Source organism: Leptonychotes weddellii, chromosome 15, assembly GCF_054177405.1.
Source record: "Leptonychotes weddellii isolate Sample4059 chromosome 15, ASM5417740v2, whole genome shotgun sequence".
Lineage (NCBI taxonomy): Eukaryota > Metazoa > Chordata > Mammalia > Carnivora > Phocidae > Leptonychotes > Leptonychotes weddellii.
In genome coordinates, this window is record NC_138383.1 from 17,338,883 (window position 1) to 17,354,045 (window position 15,163).

A 15,163-nucleotide genomic window follows, 5' to 3' on the forward strand; every position below is an offset into this window, starting at 1 on the left:
CAACTCTATTTTTTAAAATTTTATTGGTTTTCTTAAATTCATAAGAACATTAAGGTTGATGCTAAAAGCATAAACTACCAACCAGATATCCCTGATTTTACATACGTATTTTTTAAGTACTATATGCACACTGTTAAAGAATTCAACAGTAAATAAAAAAGGCATATAAAGTGTTCCTGGTGCGCCTGGGTGGCTTAGTTGGTTAAGCATCTGCCTTCAGCTCAGGTCATGATCCCGGAGTTCCGGGATCGAGCCCCAAAACGGGCTCCCTGCTCAATGCCACTGCCAAATCTCCAATACCTCACCCCAGAAGTCATCTTATTTCTACAGCGTTTATAACAGCAAAGGATTGCCATCAACCTATATGTCTATTAATACAGGACTAGTGAAACAAGCCAGAGCACTTCCACAAAACAAAGCATCAAAAAAAAAAGGAAGATTTTCTGAGCTATATCACTAAGGAGAAAAAGCAAGATGCAGAACATAGCATGGTATGCTGCCATCTAGAAACATACAGTAGACATAAAACATGTAACGTTTATGCATGCACGTACAGATGTATTTGTACTTGCTTGTGTATGTTTGACATAACATTGAAAGGATTCACTAAGAGCTAGTAAACTCAGTTGCCTAGGGAAAGTTTGCTGGTCTTCAAATCCAATCTCCAAAAAATGGAAAAAAGTATCTGCAGCAAAGTCTTGCCCATATGGGATCCCTGGCCAAGCATCCCCATCTGTCTTACTAGCCAGAGATGCTTCTCTGCGCCACACAACACTCGGAACCGCTCCAGGGGTCCCTCTGTCAAACAGGTTTATCTCCTCTTTGGAGAAAAAAAAATGTAGGGGCCCCTGGCTGGCTCAGTCAGCGGAACATGCAACTCTTGATCTCAGGATCATGAGTTTGAGCCCCACACCAGGATATTTATTTACATAAATAAACCTAAAAAAATGTATAGACTAATACATGTAATATATATTTTAACGTACTTGGATATGTTCTGTTTTTTTCCTATCCTCTCTGGAAAAGCCACTTCAAGTGTACACATAGCCGTCCAGCTAATTTCAATTCAAACATGTCATCCTTCTTTTAGAAAACATCGCTACTCCCGCACCAATACATCATAAAGGGGCTTCTCACCTGGACCAGCTGCTCCTTCAGTTTGTAGATGGGCAGGCTCTCTCTCTGCTCAATGATTGACATCTGGGTCTTTTTCCCGTAAGAAGCTTTGTTGCCCCCAAAGGCATGCTTCTTCCACTCGGGAATGTCATTGGGCATCATCCCAATACCCCTCATATTGGCAGCAATCTGCCTGCCTTCCGCTGCAAAGGAAAACAGGCGACTTAGTATTATCCTCAAGCTACCTCGGTGCCCCTGCCCCCAACATTCAACAAATCCCATTTCCCCAGTTGATCCCTCCTGTCTGCTACCTCTGTGTTCAAGCCACCATCCTCTCTCCTCTGTTAGAAAAGCCTCCTACGTCAGCTCGGGTGTCTACACTTGCCCCATCCAATCCATTCTGCAGGGCACCTCAACAATCCCTTGGAAATGCAACTCTGATCGTGCCCTTCCCCTGTTTAGACCCTGGCAGCATCTACCAGTGGACTCTAGAATTGAGCCCCAATTCCTAAGTCCTGGCCACCCCACCTCATCCCCACCACTCAGCTCACCACTCCAGTCTAGCCACACAGGCCTACTTTCCACCTCACAGCCCCAGCCCAGGACACACGCCCCAAGCTCACCTCATCCCCTCTGACAGACAAAGTCCTATTTATCCTTCAGATCTCAACTTTCTCAGGGAAGTGACCCATATTACCTGTATTTCTTCACACAGCACTGGTCATGATGTGGTTAGTTAGCTGGTAACTATGTCATTAATTTTCATTTTCCCCATTAAACTGTAAGCCTCGTAAGAGAAGGGATCATGTCTACTTACTTCACAGCGCACCTCAAGCTCCCCAGTTGCCTCACACAAATTATTAAGCACTTGCTGTGACTGTATCTGGCAGTTACTTAACATTGACTACACAAAGAATTATGTAAAAAAAGAAGCTTCAAAGCTGTATTATCTTTAGCATAAAAAATTCTTGGGGCGCCAGACTGGCTCAGTCGGTAGAGTGTGCAGCTCTTGACCTTAGGGTTGTGAGTTCAAGCCCTACACTGGGTGTGGAGACTGCTTAAAAATAAAATAAAATAAAAATAAAAAAGATTTTTTTTTTTTTTTTTTTTTAAGTAAGCTCTACGCCCAACATGGGGCTGAAATCAAGAGTCAGATACTTAACCCACTGAAGGCTCAGATTGTTTTTGAACAGTCCACATGCCCCTCCCAGGGTCTTACCATCAGGCAGAGGATCAACCCAGTGTTTGTTGAGCCCCATGGGAATAGAATCCATCTCTGCTTCCCGCTGGGCCTGCTTGAGTTCCCGCCTTTCTTTGGCTAAGGCACTCTGCATCATTGCTGCTTGGGAGAGGGAACCATCCGGGTTCTAGTGCAACAGAGGACAAACAGCATTAGAATGAGATCTCAGCATGCAGCAAATGTCCAGGAAATAAAATGTAGAGGTTAAGCCCCTTGAATCTAAGAAATGAGACCCACCTGGAAGGACATTCATCTCAATGTACTAAACTACATTGAAGGAACTGGGGCTGCTGGCTTGAAGATGAGAACCCCAAGAGAGATGGAACACACAAGAAAGGGGTAAGACTTCTGTATGGTCCCAAGAACTAAAATTAGGACCAACATGGCTGTCTCGGTAAGAGAGATTTCGGGTCCGCCTAAAGAAGAGCTAATGATCAGATCCCTCTGAAGATGGAATGGGTCTCCTTAAGGGCTGGCGAATTCCCTGTCACCAACAAGGTCAAGCAGACAGAAAACCACAGGGGAGGAATGCTGCAGAAGGGTACGTGAGTGAATTACAAGCACTGTATGGGTGACTGGACTGGAAGACCTTTAAAATACCCTCTTCCAAACCTAAAAAGGTATAGCTTTCCATGAGTTCTTCTCTTCACAGCCCTGCCATCCACAGCACCCAATGCTATAGCTTTCTACCGAGGGCCAGCCCCAACTGGTCAAGTGAGCCCTTCAAAACTGCCTTGGAATCTGCAAGGGCAGTAATAGTAGACCAAGCTCTCCTATTTCCTCCTTTCTTCCCAAAATAGAGCAGAATGAGAGCAAAAGAATTAAAAAGGCAAAAGTAACAAAACCAAGTCAATCACCCTTTAAAACAAAAACATTCTAGACCCTGACCAACAGTCAATACTACCTTCCAGCCTGAGTTCTGCTTCCACAAATGTAATAGCCTGCTCTGAGAAATTAACTGAACAGTTATTTTAAGAAAAGAAATTCACTCGGCACACCCAGGTTAGAGGTCCATCATTTCTCACCTTAACAATTTTAATAGGGCTCATGTCCATGCTTTGCTTGGTGTGCCCTCTCAGGAATGGAGGCTCTTCCTCAACCAGTTCGATCTCAAGATCTTCATCTAAAAATCCCCCCAAAAGAAGAATTAGAAAAAAAACTAAGAGAGAAATAACCTAATCATTTTCACCAAAACAAATGATTTCCATGGGCACCAGTGATCTTTATCAAAGACAGCTCCCAAGATCCAAAAGCCAGCAATTCAAGTGAAACTCTAATAGAGAGGACTGTTTCTCCTGCCCTCCAGGTACTTCTGGGCATTTATGCTCTGACTGAAGAACTGATCAGAGGAGCTATCTTCAAAAGAAGTTAAGCCTATGGAAAAATGTGGTCTAACATTCTACACGGTCCTAAGGTATTTGCCATCCAACTTCATTATGGAGTAACTTAACCCACAACAGACTGGCAAAAAAATTAGGTTGAACAACTGGACATACCAAATGTCCGCAAGGATGTGGAGCAACAGAAGCCCACACTTATGATAGAAGCGTAAATGGGGGGGTGCCTGGTTGGCTCAGTTGGTAGAGCATAAGACTCTTGATCTTGGGGTTGTGAGTTCAAGCCCCATGTTAAATGTAAAGATTACTTAAAAATAAAATCTTAAGGGCGCCTGGGTGGCTCAGTTGGTTAAGCGTCTGCCTTCGGCTCAGGTCATGATCTCAGGGTCGTGAGATTGAGCCCAGTGTCAGGCTCCATGCTCAGCATGGAATCTGCTTGAGATTCTCCCTCTCCCTCTGCCCCTCCCCACACTCACATTCTCTCTTTCAAAATAAATAAAATCTACAAGTACATTTTTTTTAAGATTTTATTTTTGAGAGAGAGCGTGAGCAGGAGTGGGGGGTAGCGGCAGAGGGAGAAGCAAACTCCCTGCTGAGCAGGGAGCCTAATGTGGGACTCAAACCCAGGATCCTGGGATCATGACCTGAACCGAAGGCAAATGCTTAACCGACTGAGGCACCCATGAGCCCTCAAAATATATAAAATCTTAAAAACAAAAATAAAAACACAGAAACAGCTCATATGCCCATCGAAAGTGAAATGGATAAATTATGGTAAATTTACATACAGAAAACACTACAGAAATGATAACGAAATACAACTATAAAAATCATCATAGATAAATATCAAAAGAATGATAAAAAAAAGGAATTAAGTTCAAAAACCAACTAAACGAGGCAGTGGTTAGGAACAGATATTTAGATATGAAAACGCTAAAAACACCAGGGAAATAATTAACACAAAATTTAGGATGGTGGTTACCCAGAGAAGGAAAGAAGAGCATCTAATCAGAGGGGGACAGGTAAGGGTTTCAAAGGTGCAGGTAAAATTCCACATAACCTGGATAGTAGGTACATAGTGTTCACTTATTACTGTTATATAAATTTTATGTCCCATTGTTGGATTTCACAATTTTTAAACACTGTTAATAGGCTGAGTTAAAAGTTGTTTCCATGGCAACTCAGAGATAATCTAATTGGACCCACGGTCTTTAGAACAATTAAGAATATCAGATAAAAAAAAAAAAAGAATTATCAGATGAAATTTACTACCCAAAATACAACTCTTTATATCCTGAACACATAACATAGGGGTGCCTGGGTAGCTCAGTCAGTTGTGTCCAACTCTTGGTTTTGGCCCAAGTCATGATCTCAGGGTCGTGAGACTGAGCCCCGAGTTGGGCTCTGTGCTCAGCAGGGAGTCTGCCTGAAATACTCTCTCTCCCTCTGCCCCTCCCCCAACTTGCTCAGCACACACACGCTCTCACTCCCTCTCTCTCTAAAATAAATACAATCTTAAAAAAAAAAAGTACCATAACCAAAAAGTACAATATATAAATGTCTGTCAGAAAAATGCATTTTCTGCTTCCATCCTGGAGGAACCTGGTTCTCAGGATCCATGATCCTACTTGATCCAAGTAGCTAGTTACCTTCTTCATCATCCACTTTAGGGAGAATGCCAGTCTCTTCATCAAAGTCCGGAAACTCTTCTTTGGAAAGGACATTGGCAGCAATCATCTAGTGGAAGGACAGAAGGCAGCACTTGTAACCTGCTAGGATCGAAACCCTTCCTTTGTAGGAGTTAATACAGAGGTTCCACATAGGAAACCTGGGTTTTTTTCTCTTCTGCCCCGGGACTGCAGGACCTCAAACATCATCTATCCCATCCCTAGGGGGCACAGCCTGGTGCCTAAAAGTAGGGCTCAAGGGTCTCACCCCCAGGAAGTGTTACCTGCTCCTTCCCGGGTTTCCCCAGCACTGTGCACATTCCCGGTTTTGCAACATCCAACTGTGACAATGATGTTTCCATTATCTCCTCCACTGGACTTTGAGTTCCTCAGGAGTAAGGAATCATGATACATTCACCTCTGTAGCCCTAGCATCTACTCAGTGCCTAGCGCCCCGTGGCTCTGATGTGCACTGACGAGTGGTGAAAACAAGAGCCCAAGCGCTTCCTTTAATCCCCACAATGCCCCCCCTGGCCCTGTTTCACAGATGAGGGCACTGAGGCACAAAGAAGTCAAGTAGCTTGGCTCAAGATCACAAAGCTAGTAAGCGGCCAGAAATCACCCCAGGCCACTGAGCTCCAGGGCTCACCCTCCTAACTAGTATGACATATGCAGAATGACTGTGTGGCCATAACGGCAAATGGCCCCAACCTGTTTGATCTCCCACTTCTCCGGGTCAGAGATGCGGGTAAGGCGCTTGCGCTCCAGTGAATCATCCTCTACTTCAGGGGCACTGACGAGGGAGAGGTGAGTAGGTCTGTCTGGATTCCTCATGGAGGTCTCCTCATTGGTCTCCCCAACAAGATTTCGTCGTCGATTGGGGTTTAGATCTTCTCCAGTCTCTTGATCCACATCCTAAAGCACATATAAAATATAGGAACTAACTCATTCTCTGTCCTCTTATGTTTCCTTGGCCATCAGATGCAGAAACAGACTGGATATCTCACCTACCTTCATGCTCAGACTGGTCTTGGTCCCAGTGAAGGACAGTACTTTGACCTTCACCCTCTGGCCTTTGCTCACCACATCAGCCACATTGGCCACACGGCCTTCTCGACGGAGCTCAGAGATGTGCACCAGGCCTTCCCACCGCTTCCTAAGGGGAAGTCACACACATCTGCAGCATGCCTAAAGTACTTTTCCCCAACCGATTTCCACCCTTGCTGGAACTCAACAATAGGAAGTGGTCTTAAATACAAAAACTTGAGAGAAAAGTACCAAGAAGGTGGCCAAAAAATAAAATAGTGGGGCGCCTGGGTGGTACAGTCAGTTAAGTGTCTGACTCTGTTTTGGTTCAAGTTGTGATCTCAGGGTTGTGAGATCGAGCCCGGCACTGGGCTCCACACTGAGCATGGAGTCTGCTTGTCCCTCTCCCTCTACTACTCCCCCCACCCCTGCGCATTCTGTCAAATAAACAAAATCTTAAAGAAAAAAAAAAAAAGTCAAACTCTAACAACCTGATATGGTTGATTTGATTAAAGCGGCACTAATCATAACTTTTTAGAATGTGAAAATCCCCAGTGTTAAGAGAAATTCTGCCCATCACAGGTGTGAAAGAAGAGTACCAGCCATTACCTTAATCCCTCCAGCTGCACAAAGCATCCAAACTGCATGATGCTGGTAACTTTGCCATTGTAAATGTCTCCGATGGCAGGCTCTTCTGGAGGAGGGCGGTCCACATGCTTATCCCGCCATCTGTCCAGATTCCTTTCCCCATACTTGTCCCGGTCCTTCCTGTCTTTAGGGGGACTCTGACTTCTGCTCCTTGACCGATACCTAGACTTCCCTTTATTCCTTTCCCGGGTCCTGGAACGTGACCGGGAACGGGACCGGTGTCTCCTCTTGTGGTCTCTATCATGGTCTCGGTCTCGGTCTCGGTCCCGCTCTCGGTCACGTTCTCGGTCCCGGTCGCGGCTCCGGCTCCGCTTCTTCTTCTTCGTCTTGTCCCTAACAAAGCAACAAACACCTGTTTGGAAAAGAAACCAGCCCAATTTCATCTCTGCATCCCCAAGCACCCAGCACAGCTCCACACACATCAGGTGCCTACTAAGCATCGAAGTGAATTAGAGTTTCTCTAACTGTGGCACCCCTGTAGGCCAATAAAGGATGAGGTCACAAACATATTCAGGCTCCTTCGATCCAGACTTCTATCTTACGGACAACTTAGCATTTGCTGCGTCAATACTCTTTGCAGGGAGCAATGAAGTAGATCTAACAATGTGGTACATGGCCAGTCTAGATTCTGTAAACTTGCCCAAAATTTTGCTTAGTGGATCCACAAAACTCAACTATCACAGTACCCTAAACCTCCAAAGGCTAAGACGCTAAGAACAAACCGGTGCTCAGCATCTCTCTGCTTCTCCTGGCCCGCTGCACTGGGCATCAAGGCCTCCAGTTCCTTCAGGACATCCACAGCGACTTTCACATCATCCTCATCCAGCATGGTCTGTAACAGCAGCGACCGGCAGAGTCAGGAGAGGGGGAGAAAATCATGTGAGAATCTGCACTCCAGATCCATCTACATTACTCCAGCCCCTAGATCACTGACCACTTTACGTGAAGGAAGCAGAAGCAGGTGGAGATTTCGAGCACAATTTGAGAGAGAGGCAGAAGGAATGAGCAAAGGCTCACTACTACATTTGGCAAATTCCCTTTGTCCTTCATACAAGCCTACCGAGGGCAATCGGCCTAACCACCCTTCCTGTGAAAGCATCCAAGTGATGATTATAAATAGAAAATAGATGTTAAGGGGCGCCTGGGTGGCTCAGTCGGTTAAGCGTCTGCCTTCGGCTCAGGTCATGATCTCAGGGTCCTGGGATCAAGCCCAGAATCAAGCCCTGCTCAGCAGGGAGTCTGCTTCTCCCTCTCCCTCTGCCCCTCCCCCTGCTTGTGCACTCTCAGGCGCACGTGCTCTCTCTCCCTCTCTTTCTCTCCATCTCAAATAAAATCTTTTAAAAAATAAATAAATAAAAATAGAAACACTTAAAAAATTAGACCTTCTAACATGTAATAGAGCAAAAAAATCTAATTTCACGTATCAGGTATCTGTTCTAGAGCTATTTCATATTTCTACTTATTTCATATCCCTAATCACTGCTCCCCACAATTCTCAATCCCATTTCCCTCAAACACCATTCTCTGAACTGTAATACTATTCTTTGCATAGTGCATACTCAGAGAGTGATCCAACACTTTTAATTCAAAAAATATATTACAATGAACACAAACTTAAAACTAGGAACTGATGAGACAAAAGGGACAGCGATGGGGGAAACACCCAGTTATAGTAGACATTCCCAAAATGGTATCAGTACCCGGACAGAAGGGTTGTCTGGCTGGCAAAGGACTGGGAAGAGTTCCTTCAGCTTTTCTTTTCCAGTTTTGGGTTTAACAACTGGATCTTGTTTCATCAAAGCGCATAAAGGGGTTAAAAGAAGAAAATGATATATTTAAGATTTTTAACAAAGAACCTCAATATCAGATTTGCATCAAACTAAAAACTGAATATGGCATTTTTCTACAAATTACTCACATATTACTATAAATATAATTTAATTTCCTAAAAATAACACGATGACAAAACCCTCGACAAACTATCTGGGCATGTGGTGGAGGGTGTGTTGGGGGGAAACATCAGAATTTGCTTGGTTAGTTATGTCTTATGAGTTTAAGTCATTTGTAAAACTTTACTAGACTGTGTACTTGGCTCAGGACAGGGAAAGAACACAATTTACAGGATGCTCACACTCTAAACCGTTCTGGAGGCTAAGCGCAGACACTCTACTCACCTTTGCTAGTAGAAGGCTTTGCTGGAGGCCGCATAGTTTGTATGAGGCGCAGCAAGTTACTAATAAGAGAATCCTTTGAAAAGAAACAAAACAAAAATTATCAGCCCCTGAATTATTGCTTAAAAACACTGGTTTTAGGGGCACCTAGGTGGCACTGTCCGTTGAGCATCTGACTCTTGGTTTTGGCTCAAGGTCATGAGATTGAGCCCCATGTTGGGCTCCATGCTCAGCTTGGGGTTAAGATTCTCTCTCTCCCTCTGCCTCCCCGCCACATACACATGCGCTTTCTCTCTCTCTCACTATCTCTAAAATAAATACATCTTAAAAAAAGAAAAAAACTAAGAAAAGGTGGTTGTATACCTGAATGGAGCTAATTGGAACAAATGAAGCACAGAGTATCAATTTGATGGGCATGAACCTAGCAAACAGCTTCAGAGAAAGCTCATATTTAGGACTCTTTGGGGGGAAAAGTAATTTAGTTCCATTCAACCATTTTTATTTTCCACTGTTTAGAATTACTTTCAAAACCTAGACTCTTTTGTTTTTGACTTCGGATTCAGAGAACAAGAATATAAACACTCATAAAGACTTCATGATGGAAATCCTGCCCCATTTTCCTAGAAAGGTATAGTGGCATGAAAACATTACACACTTAATGGTTTCTTTGATTGGTATGTACAAATTATCTCCTTTCTCCATCAAAATCCTCTGTGAAATCCTATCAAAATTTCAGTAGTGACATTAAAACAAAACAGGGGTCTCCAGGTACACATACCGTGAATTCGGCACCATTTTTGACCAGAGAAGCCTTAAAAGTGTCAAAGGTGGTATTTTTCTCAGCAAGACTGATCACAAATTCAGCTGCAAAGGAGAAAAGGGATTAAAACTGGAATGGAGACTAGTAAAAAAACCACTTTCAAGTACATTAAAAGCAAAACCAATTGGCCTATCCAACAGTCATAAAAACAAAAGAGCACCATCCAGTGAGAGTAAAGAGAATTTAGAGTACCAAGATTATCCAGGTATGTTCCAGTTAATTTTTAGAAATGCAAAGAAGATATTACTAGAGAATGGCTCACCAGGCCCTTCAGTGCATCAAAGGGAGAAATATCTCCCTTCCTCTCCAGATCATCATACTCTTCTCATGAGACTAGTAGCTGTGCACATTGCCATACAGACTCCAGAGGTAACAATGCCCAAAAGCAAGAGCCCTCTTTCCCCGCCCCTCATGGACGTACACAGTAGGACGCTTTCTACAGTTTCAGGAAGGTCAGACCCAATCCATCCACGGGAGTCAGGCAGCTGCTGGGTGGTACAGTCTCCAAGTTAAATCAAAGACTCACTTGCCCCCCAAATTTCTCTCTACAAACCTGCCCAGTGTTTGAAATGTCTAATATTAGAGCTATTTATTAAGTAAGAGACTTACGGAAGAAAAGTGCATTTTATGAGGGGCTGAGATAATAAGCCTCACGCTGTGAAGAAAATGGTAATGATTTCATCCTGATTTTAAACCTAAAACATAACAATAATAGCATGGGGGCACCTGGGTGGCTCAGTCATTGGGCATCTGCCTTCGGCTCAGGTCATGATCCCAGGGTCCTGGGATCAAGTCCCGCATTAGGCTCCCTGCTCCACGGGAAGCCAGCTTCTCCCTCTCCCACTCCCCCTGCTTGTGTTCCCTCTCTCGCTGTGTTTCTCTCTGTCAAATAAATAAAATCTTTAAAAACAAACAAACAAACAAACAATAATAGCATGGAGGATCTGGATAACGAACATAAACTAGTGCCACCATACCAATTCCAAGCTGGCATTTGCCTTTTATCTTTTCGATGACATTAAGTAAAAGCCAAATGCCATGGGGCTACATGGACACAGCTTATGCATAACAATGCCAATGGATAACGCTCTGTGACCACCTGCCACATGCCCAGCGAACACTATGCTAAGTGCTTCACGGGAGTTATCCCCAGGATCCTCACAACAACCCTCATTGGTAGGTACCATTATTATCCTTTTTTTTTTTTTGCAGATGAGGAGGCTAAGGGTTGGAGATGCTGACCTACCCAATAATAACTGGTGGAGCCAGGATTGGAACCCAGGAAATCTGACTTCTGAGCCCACATTCTGTAGAGAAATGTGGAGGGAAAAGTAAGTCACGTGGTGCTAGGCATGCAAAGCTCTAGAGACTATTCCAAAGCAATCAGCAGCATATTCACACTGCAGCTGTCACTAATCAGGTCTTTTTTTTTTTAATTTTCAGAATTATATGGGGGCATCATTAAATTAACTGAACTATCAAGATTTTTTTTTTTTTTTTAAGTGAGCTCTACACCCAATGTGGGGCTGGAACTCACGATCCGGAGATCAACAGTCACATGCTTTACCAACTGAGCTAGCCAGGTGCCCCAAAGATGAATTAGTAGTTAAAAACAAGTTCAGTGCTGAAAACAGGAAAAATAATGACACTGATTTAAGTGATAATACATCAGGGTGCTTGGGTGGCTCATTCGGTTAACTGTCTTGACTCTTGATTTCAGCTCAGGTCATGATATCGGGGTGGTGAGATCGAGCCCTGCGTCGGGCTCTGCGTTGGGTGTGGAGTCTGCTTAAGATTCTCTCTCTCCCTCTGTCCCTCCCCACCCATCTCCCCCCCAAAAAAAAAAAAAAGATAATACATTAAGGCCAAAATCAAAAGAATCAAATCAATAAATAAAACATAAAAGTAGCAAATATACACCTTTTTGTTATTAAAATCTCTCTGGCAATTTAGTTTCAACAGAACAATACTATCTAGGGCACCTGGGTGGCTCAGTTGGTTGAGCGACTGCCTTCGGCTCAGGTCATGATCCTGGAGTCCCTGGATCGAGTCCCGCATCGGGGTCCCTGCTTGGCGAGGAGCCTGCTTCTCCCTCTGACCCTCCCCCCTCTCATGTACTCTCTCTCTCTCTCATTCTCGCTCTCTCAAATAAATAAATAAATCTTTAAAAAAAAGAACAATACTATCTATCACATTTTTCCAACTTTAGTAACTTTAATGTTACTAGTTTTATAAATCTGTGTTTAACCCTGTGATATTGTTATTTATAAGAAATATGTGTTTGGTATTCATCCCCTTTCCAAGCACGGCACTCCTAAAAACCCTTGGAATTTCCAAAGTGTGGAAAGTGAAAAAGGTCTTCTGTTACATTAAGGAGATGACTTTAGGAAAGCTCCTAAATGAGGGTGAGGCTGAGGTCTGGTTGCCAGGGAAACCAACCATGTGTTTACAGGCTGGAACTTTCAACCCCACCCCTGACCTCTGGAGAGAGGAAAAGGGGCTGGAGATTGAGTTCTTTTACCAATGGCCAACGATTTAATCAGTTATGCCTTTTTCCCCCCAATTATGCCTATTATAACGAAGCCTCCACAAACACCCAAAAGGACTGGGTATGGAGAGCTAGTGGGGAGGTGAACACATGGAGATTTGAGGACAGTGGGGCACTTAGAGAGCCTGGAAGCTCCTCAATCTTTCCCACATACCTTGCCCTATGCAGCTCTTCCATCTGGCTGTCCCTGAGTTATACCCTTTTATAATAAACCGGTAGGGGCGCCTGGGTGGCTCAGTCGTTAAGCGTCTGCCTTCAGCTCAGGTCATGATCCCGGGGTCCTGGGATCAAGCCCCGCATCGGGCTCCCTGCTCCGCGGGAAGCCTGCTTCTCCCTCTCCCACTCCCCCTGCTTGTGTTCCCTCTCTCACTGTGTCTCTCTCTGTCAAAAAAAAATAAAATAAAATCTTTATAATAAACCGGTAATCTAGTAAGTAAAATGTTTCTCTGAGTCCTGGGACCCACTCTAGCAAATTAATCAAACCCAAGGGGTGGGGGGTAGGGTCATTGGAACCTCTGATCTATAGTGACTGGGTCAGCACAAGTTGACAACCTGACCTTGCAAATGGCATCTGAAGTTTGGGGTGGGGTCTTATAGGTCTGAGTCCTTAACCTGTGGGATCTGATGCTATCTCCAGGTAGACAGTGTCAAAACTCAGTTCAATGTAGGATACCAGCTGGTGTCACAGAACTGCTTAGCAATACTGGCAAAAACACACATCGCAAAAGGTGTCAGGGGCGCCTGGCTTAGTCGGAAGAGTGTGCCACTCTTGATCTCAGGTTCGTGAGTTCAAGCCCCACGCTGGCCATAGAAATTAAATAAATAAATATTTTTAATAAATAAATGGTGTCAAAATTACAAACAGAAGAAAACATATTTGTGGTTTATTTGCAAATTAAATGGGGTCTTCAGTTACATATATGCTAGAAAATTATGGAGTTTATACCTCATTTTATTTTTGTATATAATGAGGTTAACATCATAACGATTTAACACTGGCTCAGTAAACGTTTGCTGAACGAAGGAACATACAACCCAGACAGCAAACTACAAGACTGTCACTCATTACCATCTAAAAGAGAAGGAGAATGAAGAAAAATGATACAGGACAAGCACATCTTGACTGGGAAGCAAGAAAAAAATGAACTAAAACATACTGGCAGCAGGACTTCTTCCTAGGTGCAACATGGTAACCCCGAGAAAAACACATCATCCCCATTTCACAGATGAGGAAAACAGCTTCTGGGACATTAGGTATCTTACTCAAGGTCACACATCCAACCTCCCTGACCCCTTTTGTCACATGCCCTTTCCCTTCCATCTCTCCCGTTGATGACTTCACCTTCATTTAGAAAACAGAACAATTAAATGGAAGTCTCTCCCTCATCTTCCTACCACCAATCCCTAAACCTATCTGCATCTACGACCACATTCTCTGTCCTCCTTCCTATTAAAATGGATCAAGCATCCCTGTACCTATCAAAGGTCAACCCCTCCACTCATGCTCTTGATTCCACCCATCTCTTTGCTTTCATAAGGACTCCACCTGCCTGTGGCCTTAGCTCTAGCCCCCTGGCCTTTTTCAGTTCCACGTTTTGGTACATTCTGTCCCCAAACGCCTAAAAAGTGGTTGAGAATAGTTAAAGGCAGACTTCAAAAGACTTGGGATTCCAAATTAGGCTCACATTTGGTATGTAATTTTGAGGAGGATTACTTAATTACTCAGAGCCTTGTTTTCTTAATCGAAAAACAGGTAATACTATCTCATAGGGTCGTGTGAAGACCAAGTAAGATAATGTAAGTAAAACGCTGTGCATAGTATCTGCCCTGTCAATAAAGGTCGGCCATCATGATCGTCATTACAATGAGGCTGCGGCTGCAGCGTCGTTGTTAACGCTGTTTAATTAACTAGGGCGGGGGAAGCAAGGAGCAGAAGCGATAGCCGCTCCGGGTTTCACTGACAGCTCTAGGCAATGGTTTCTAACAGCTCAGCCCCGAGGGTTCTCAAGCGGGGGCCGCGGGTTCCCTGGGCCCAAGTAGCTGCGACAGAGAGGGAAAGAGACTCACAGGAACACACGCAGTCAGCCCATCAACCCCATTTCTCCTTCCGCTTCCCTCGGCCCCAAGTCCAGAGGCCGCAGGGGCCTCCCCGGGCTTACCCAGATCCTTGTCGTTGATCCCCAGGTGATTGTCCAGCTCGGTGCAAACTTTCGACACTAAAGACAGATACTCGAGTTTGGCGAGTTCTTCCGCGGGGCCTAGGTCTGCGGTGGTGACGGCTCCCGCCAGGGCCACAGCCACCGCCATGCCTACGGCCACGGCCGCCGCCGCCACCCAGCTCTACAGCCGGCCTTCTGAGCTACTGCGGGCCTGCGCCAGTTTCCACTTCCGGGTCGGCGCACGTCCCTTTTGTTTACAGTAAATTGAAAACTTTAGCAACTTCCCATGACGCAACCGAAGAATCATAGAGATCAGACAGGAAGTGCTTAAGGAAGGGACGGCCGGGTAGGTTACCCTGCACGCCGGCAGCGCCCTCTACAGGACAGCGAGATTCTCAGTCGGCTCTCAGGCCCGGACACGTTCACTTTCA

General features: G+C 44.6%; 1 protein-coding gene across 2 annotated transcripts in view; it reads right to left on the reverse strand.

Annotated features, from left to right (window-relative positions):
- Positions 1-14,949, reverse strand: part of DHX8 (DEAH-box helicase 8) — a 28,868-nt gene extending 13,919 nt beyond the window's left edge. Inside the window, exons 1-13 of one of the 2 annotated variants that reach the window (XM_031033997.2) lie at positions 14,733-14,873; positions 11,272-11,332; positions 9,984-10,069; positions 9,209-9,281; positions 8,735-8,820; positions 7,757-7,866; positions 6,996-7,367; positions 6,372-6,516; positions 6,072-6,275; positions 5,343-5,430; positions 3,382-3,479; positions 2,336-2,483; positions 1,138-1,319 (exon numbers count right to left, since the gene is read on the reverse strand). In XM_031033997.2, coding sequence (XP_030889857.1) covers positions 1,138-1,319; positions 2,336-2,483; positions 3,382-3,479; positions 5,343-5,430; positions 6,072-6,275; positions 6,372-6,516; positions 6,996-7,367; positions 7,757-7,866; positions 8,735-8,820; positions 9,209-9,242 — 1,467 coding nt within the window. In that variant the 5' untranslated portion in view covers positions 9,243-9,281; positions 9,984-10,069; positions 11,272-11,332; positions 14,733-14,873. Of the gene's footprint in view, positions 1-1,137; positions 1,320-2,335; positions 2,484-3,381; positions 3,480-5,342; positions 5,431-6,071; positions 6,276-6,371; positions 6,517-6,995; positions 7,368-7,756; positions 7,867-8,734; positions 8,821-9,208; positions 9,282-9,983; positions 10,070-11,271; positions 11,333-14,732 lie in introns of both variants that reach the window. The other variant, XM_006738807.3, reaches the window with a different exon arrangement.
- Positions 14,950-15,163: the final 214 nt, after the last annotated feature.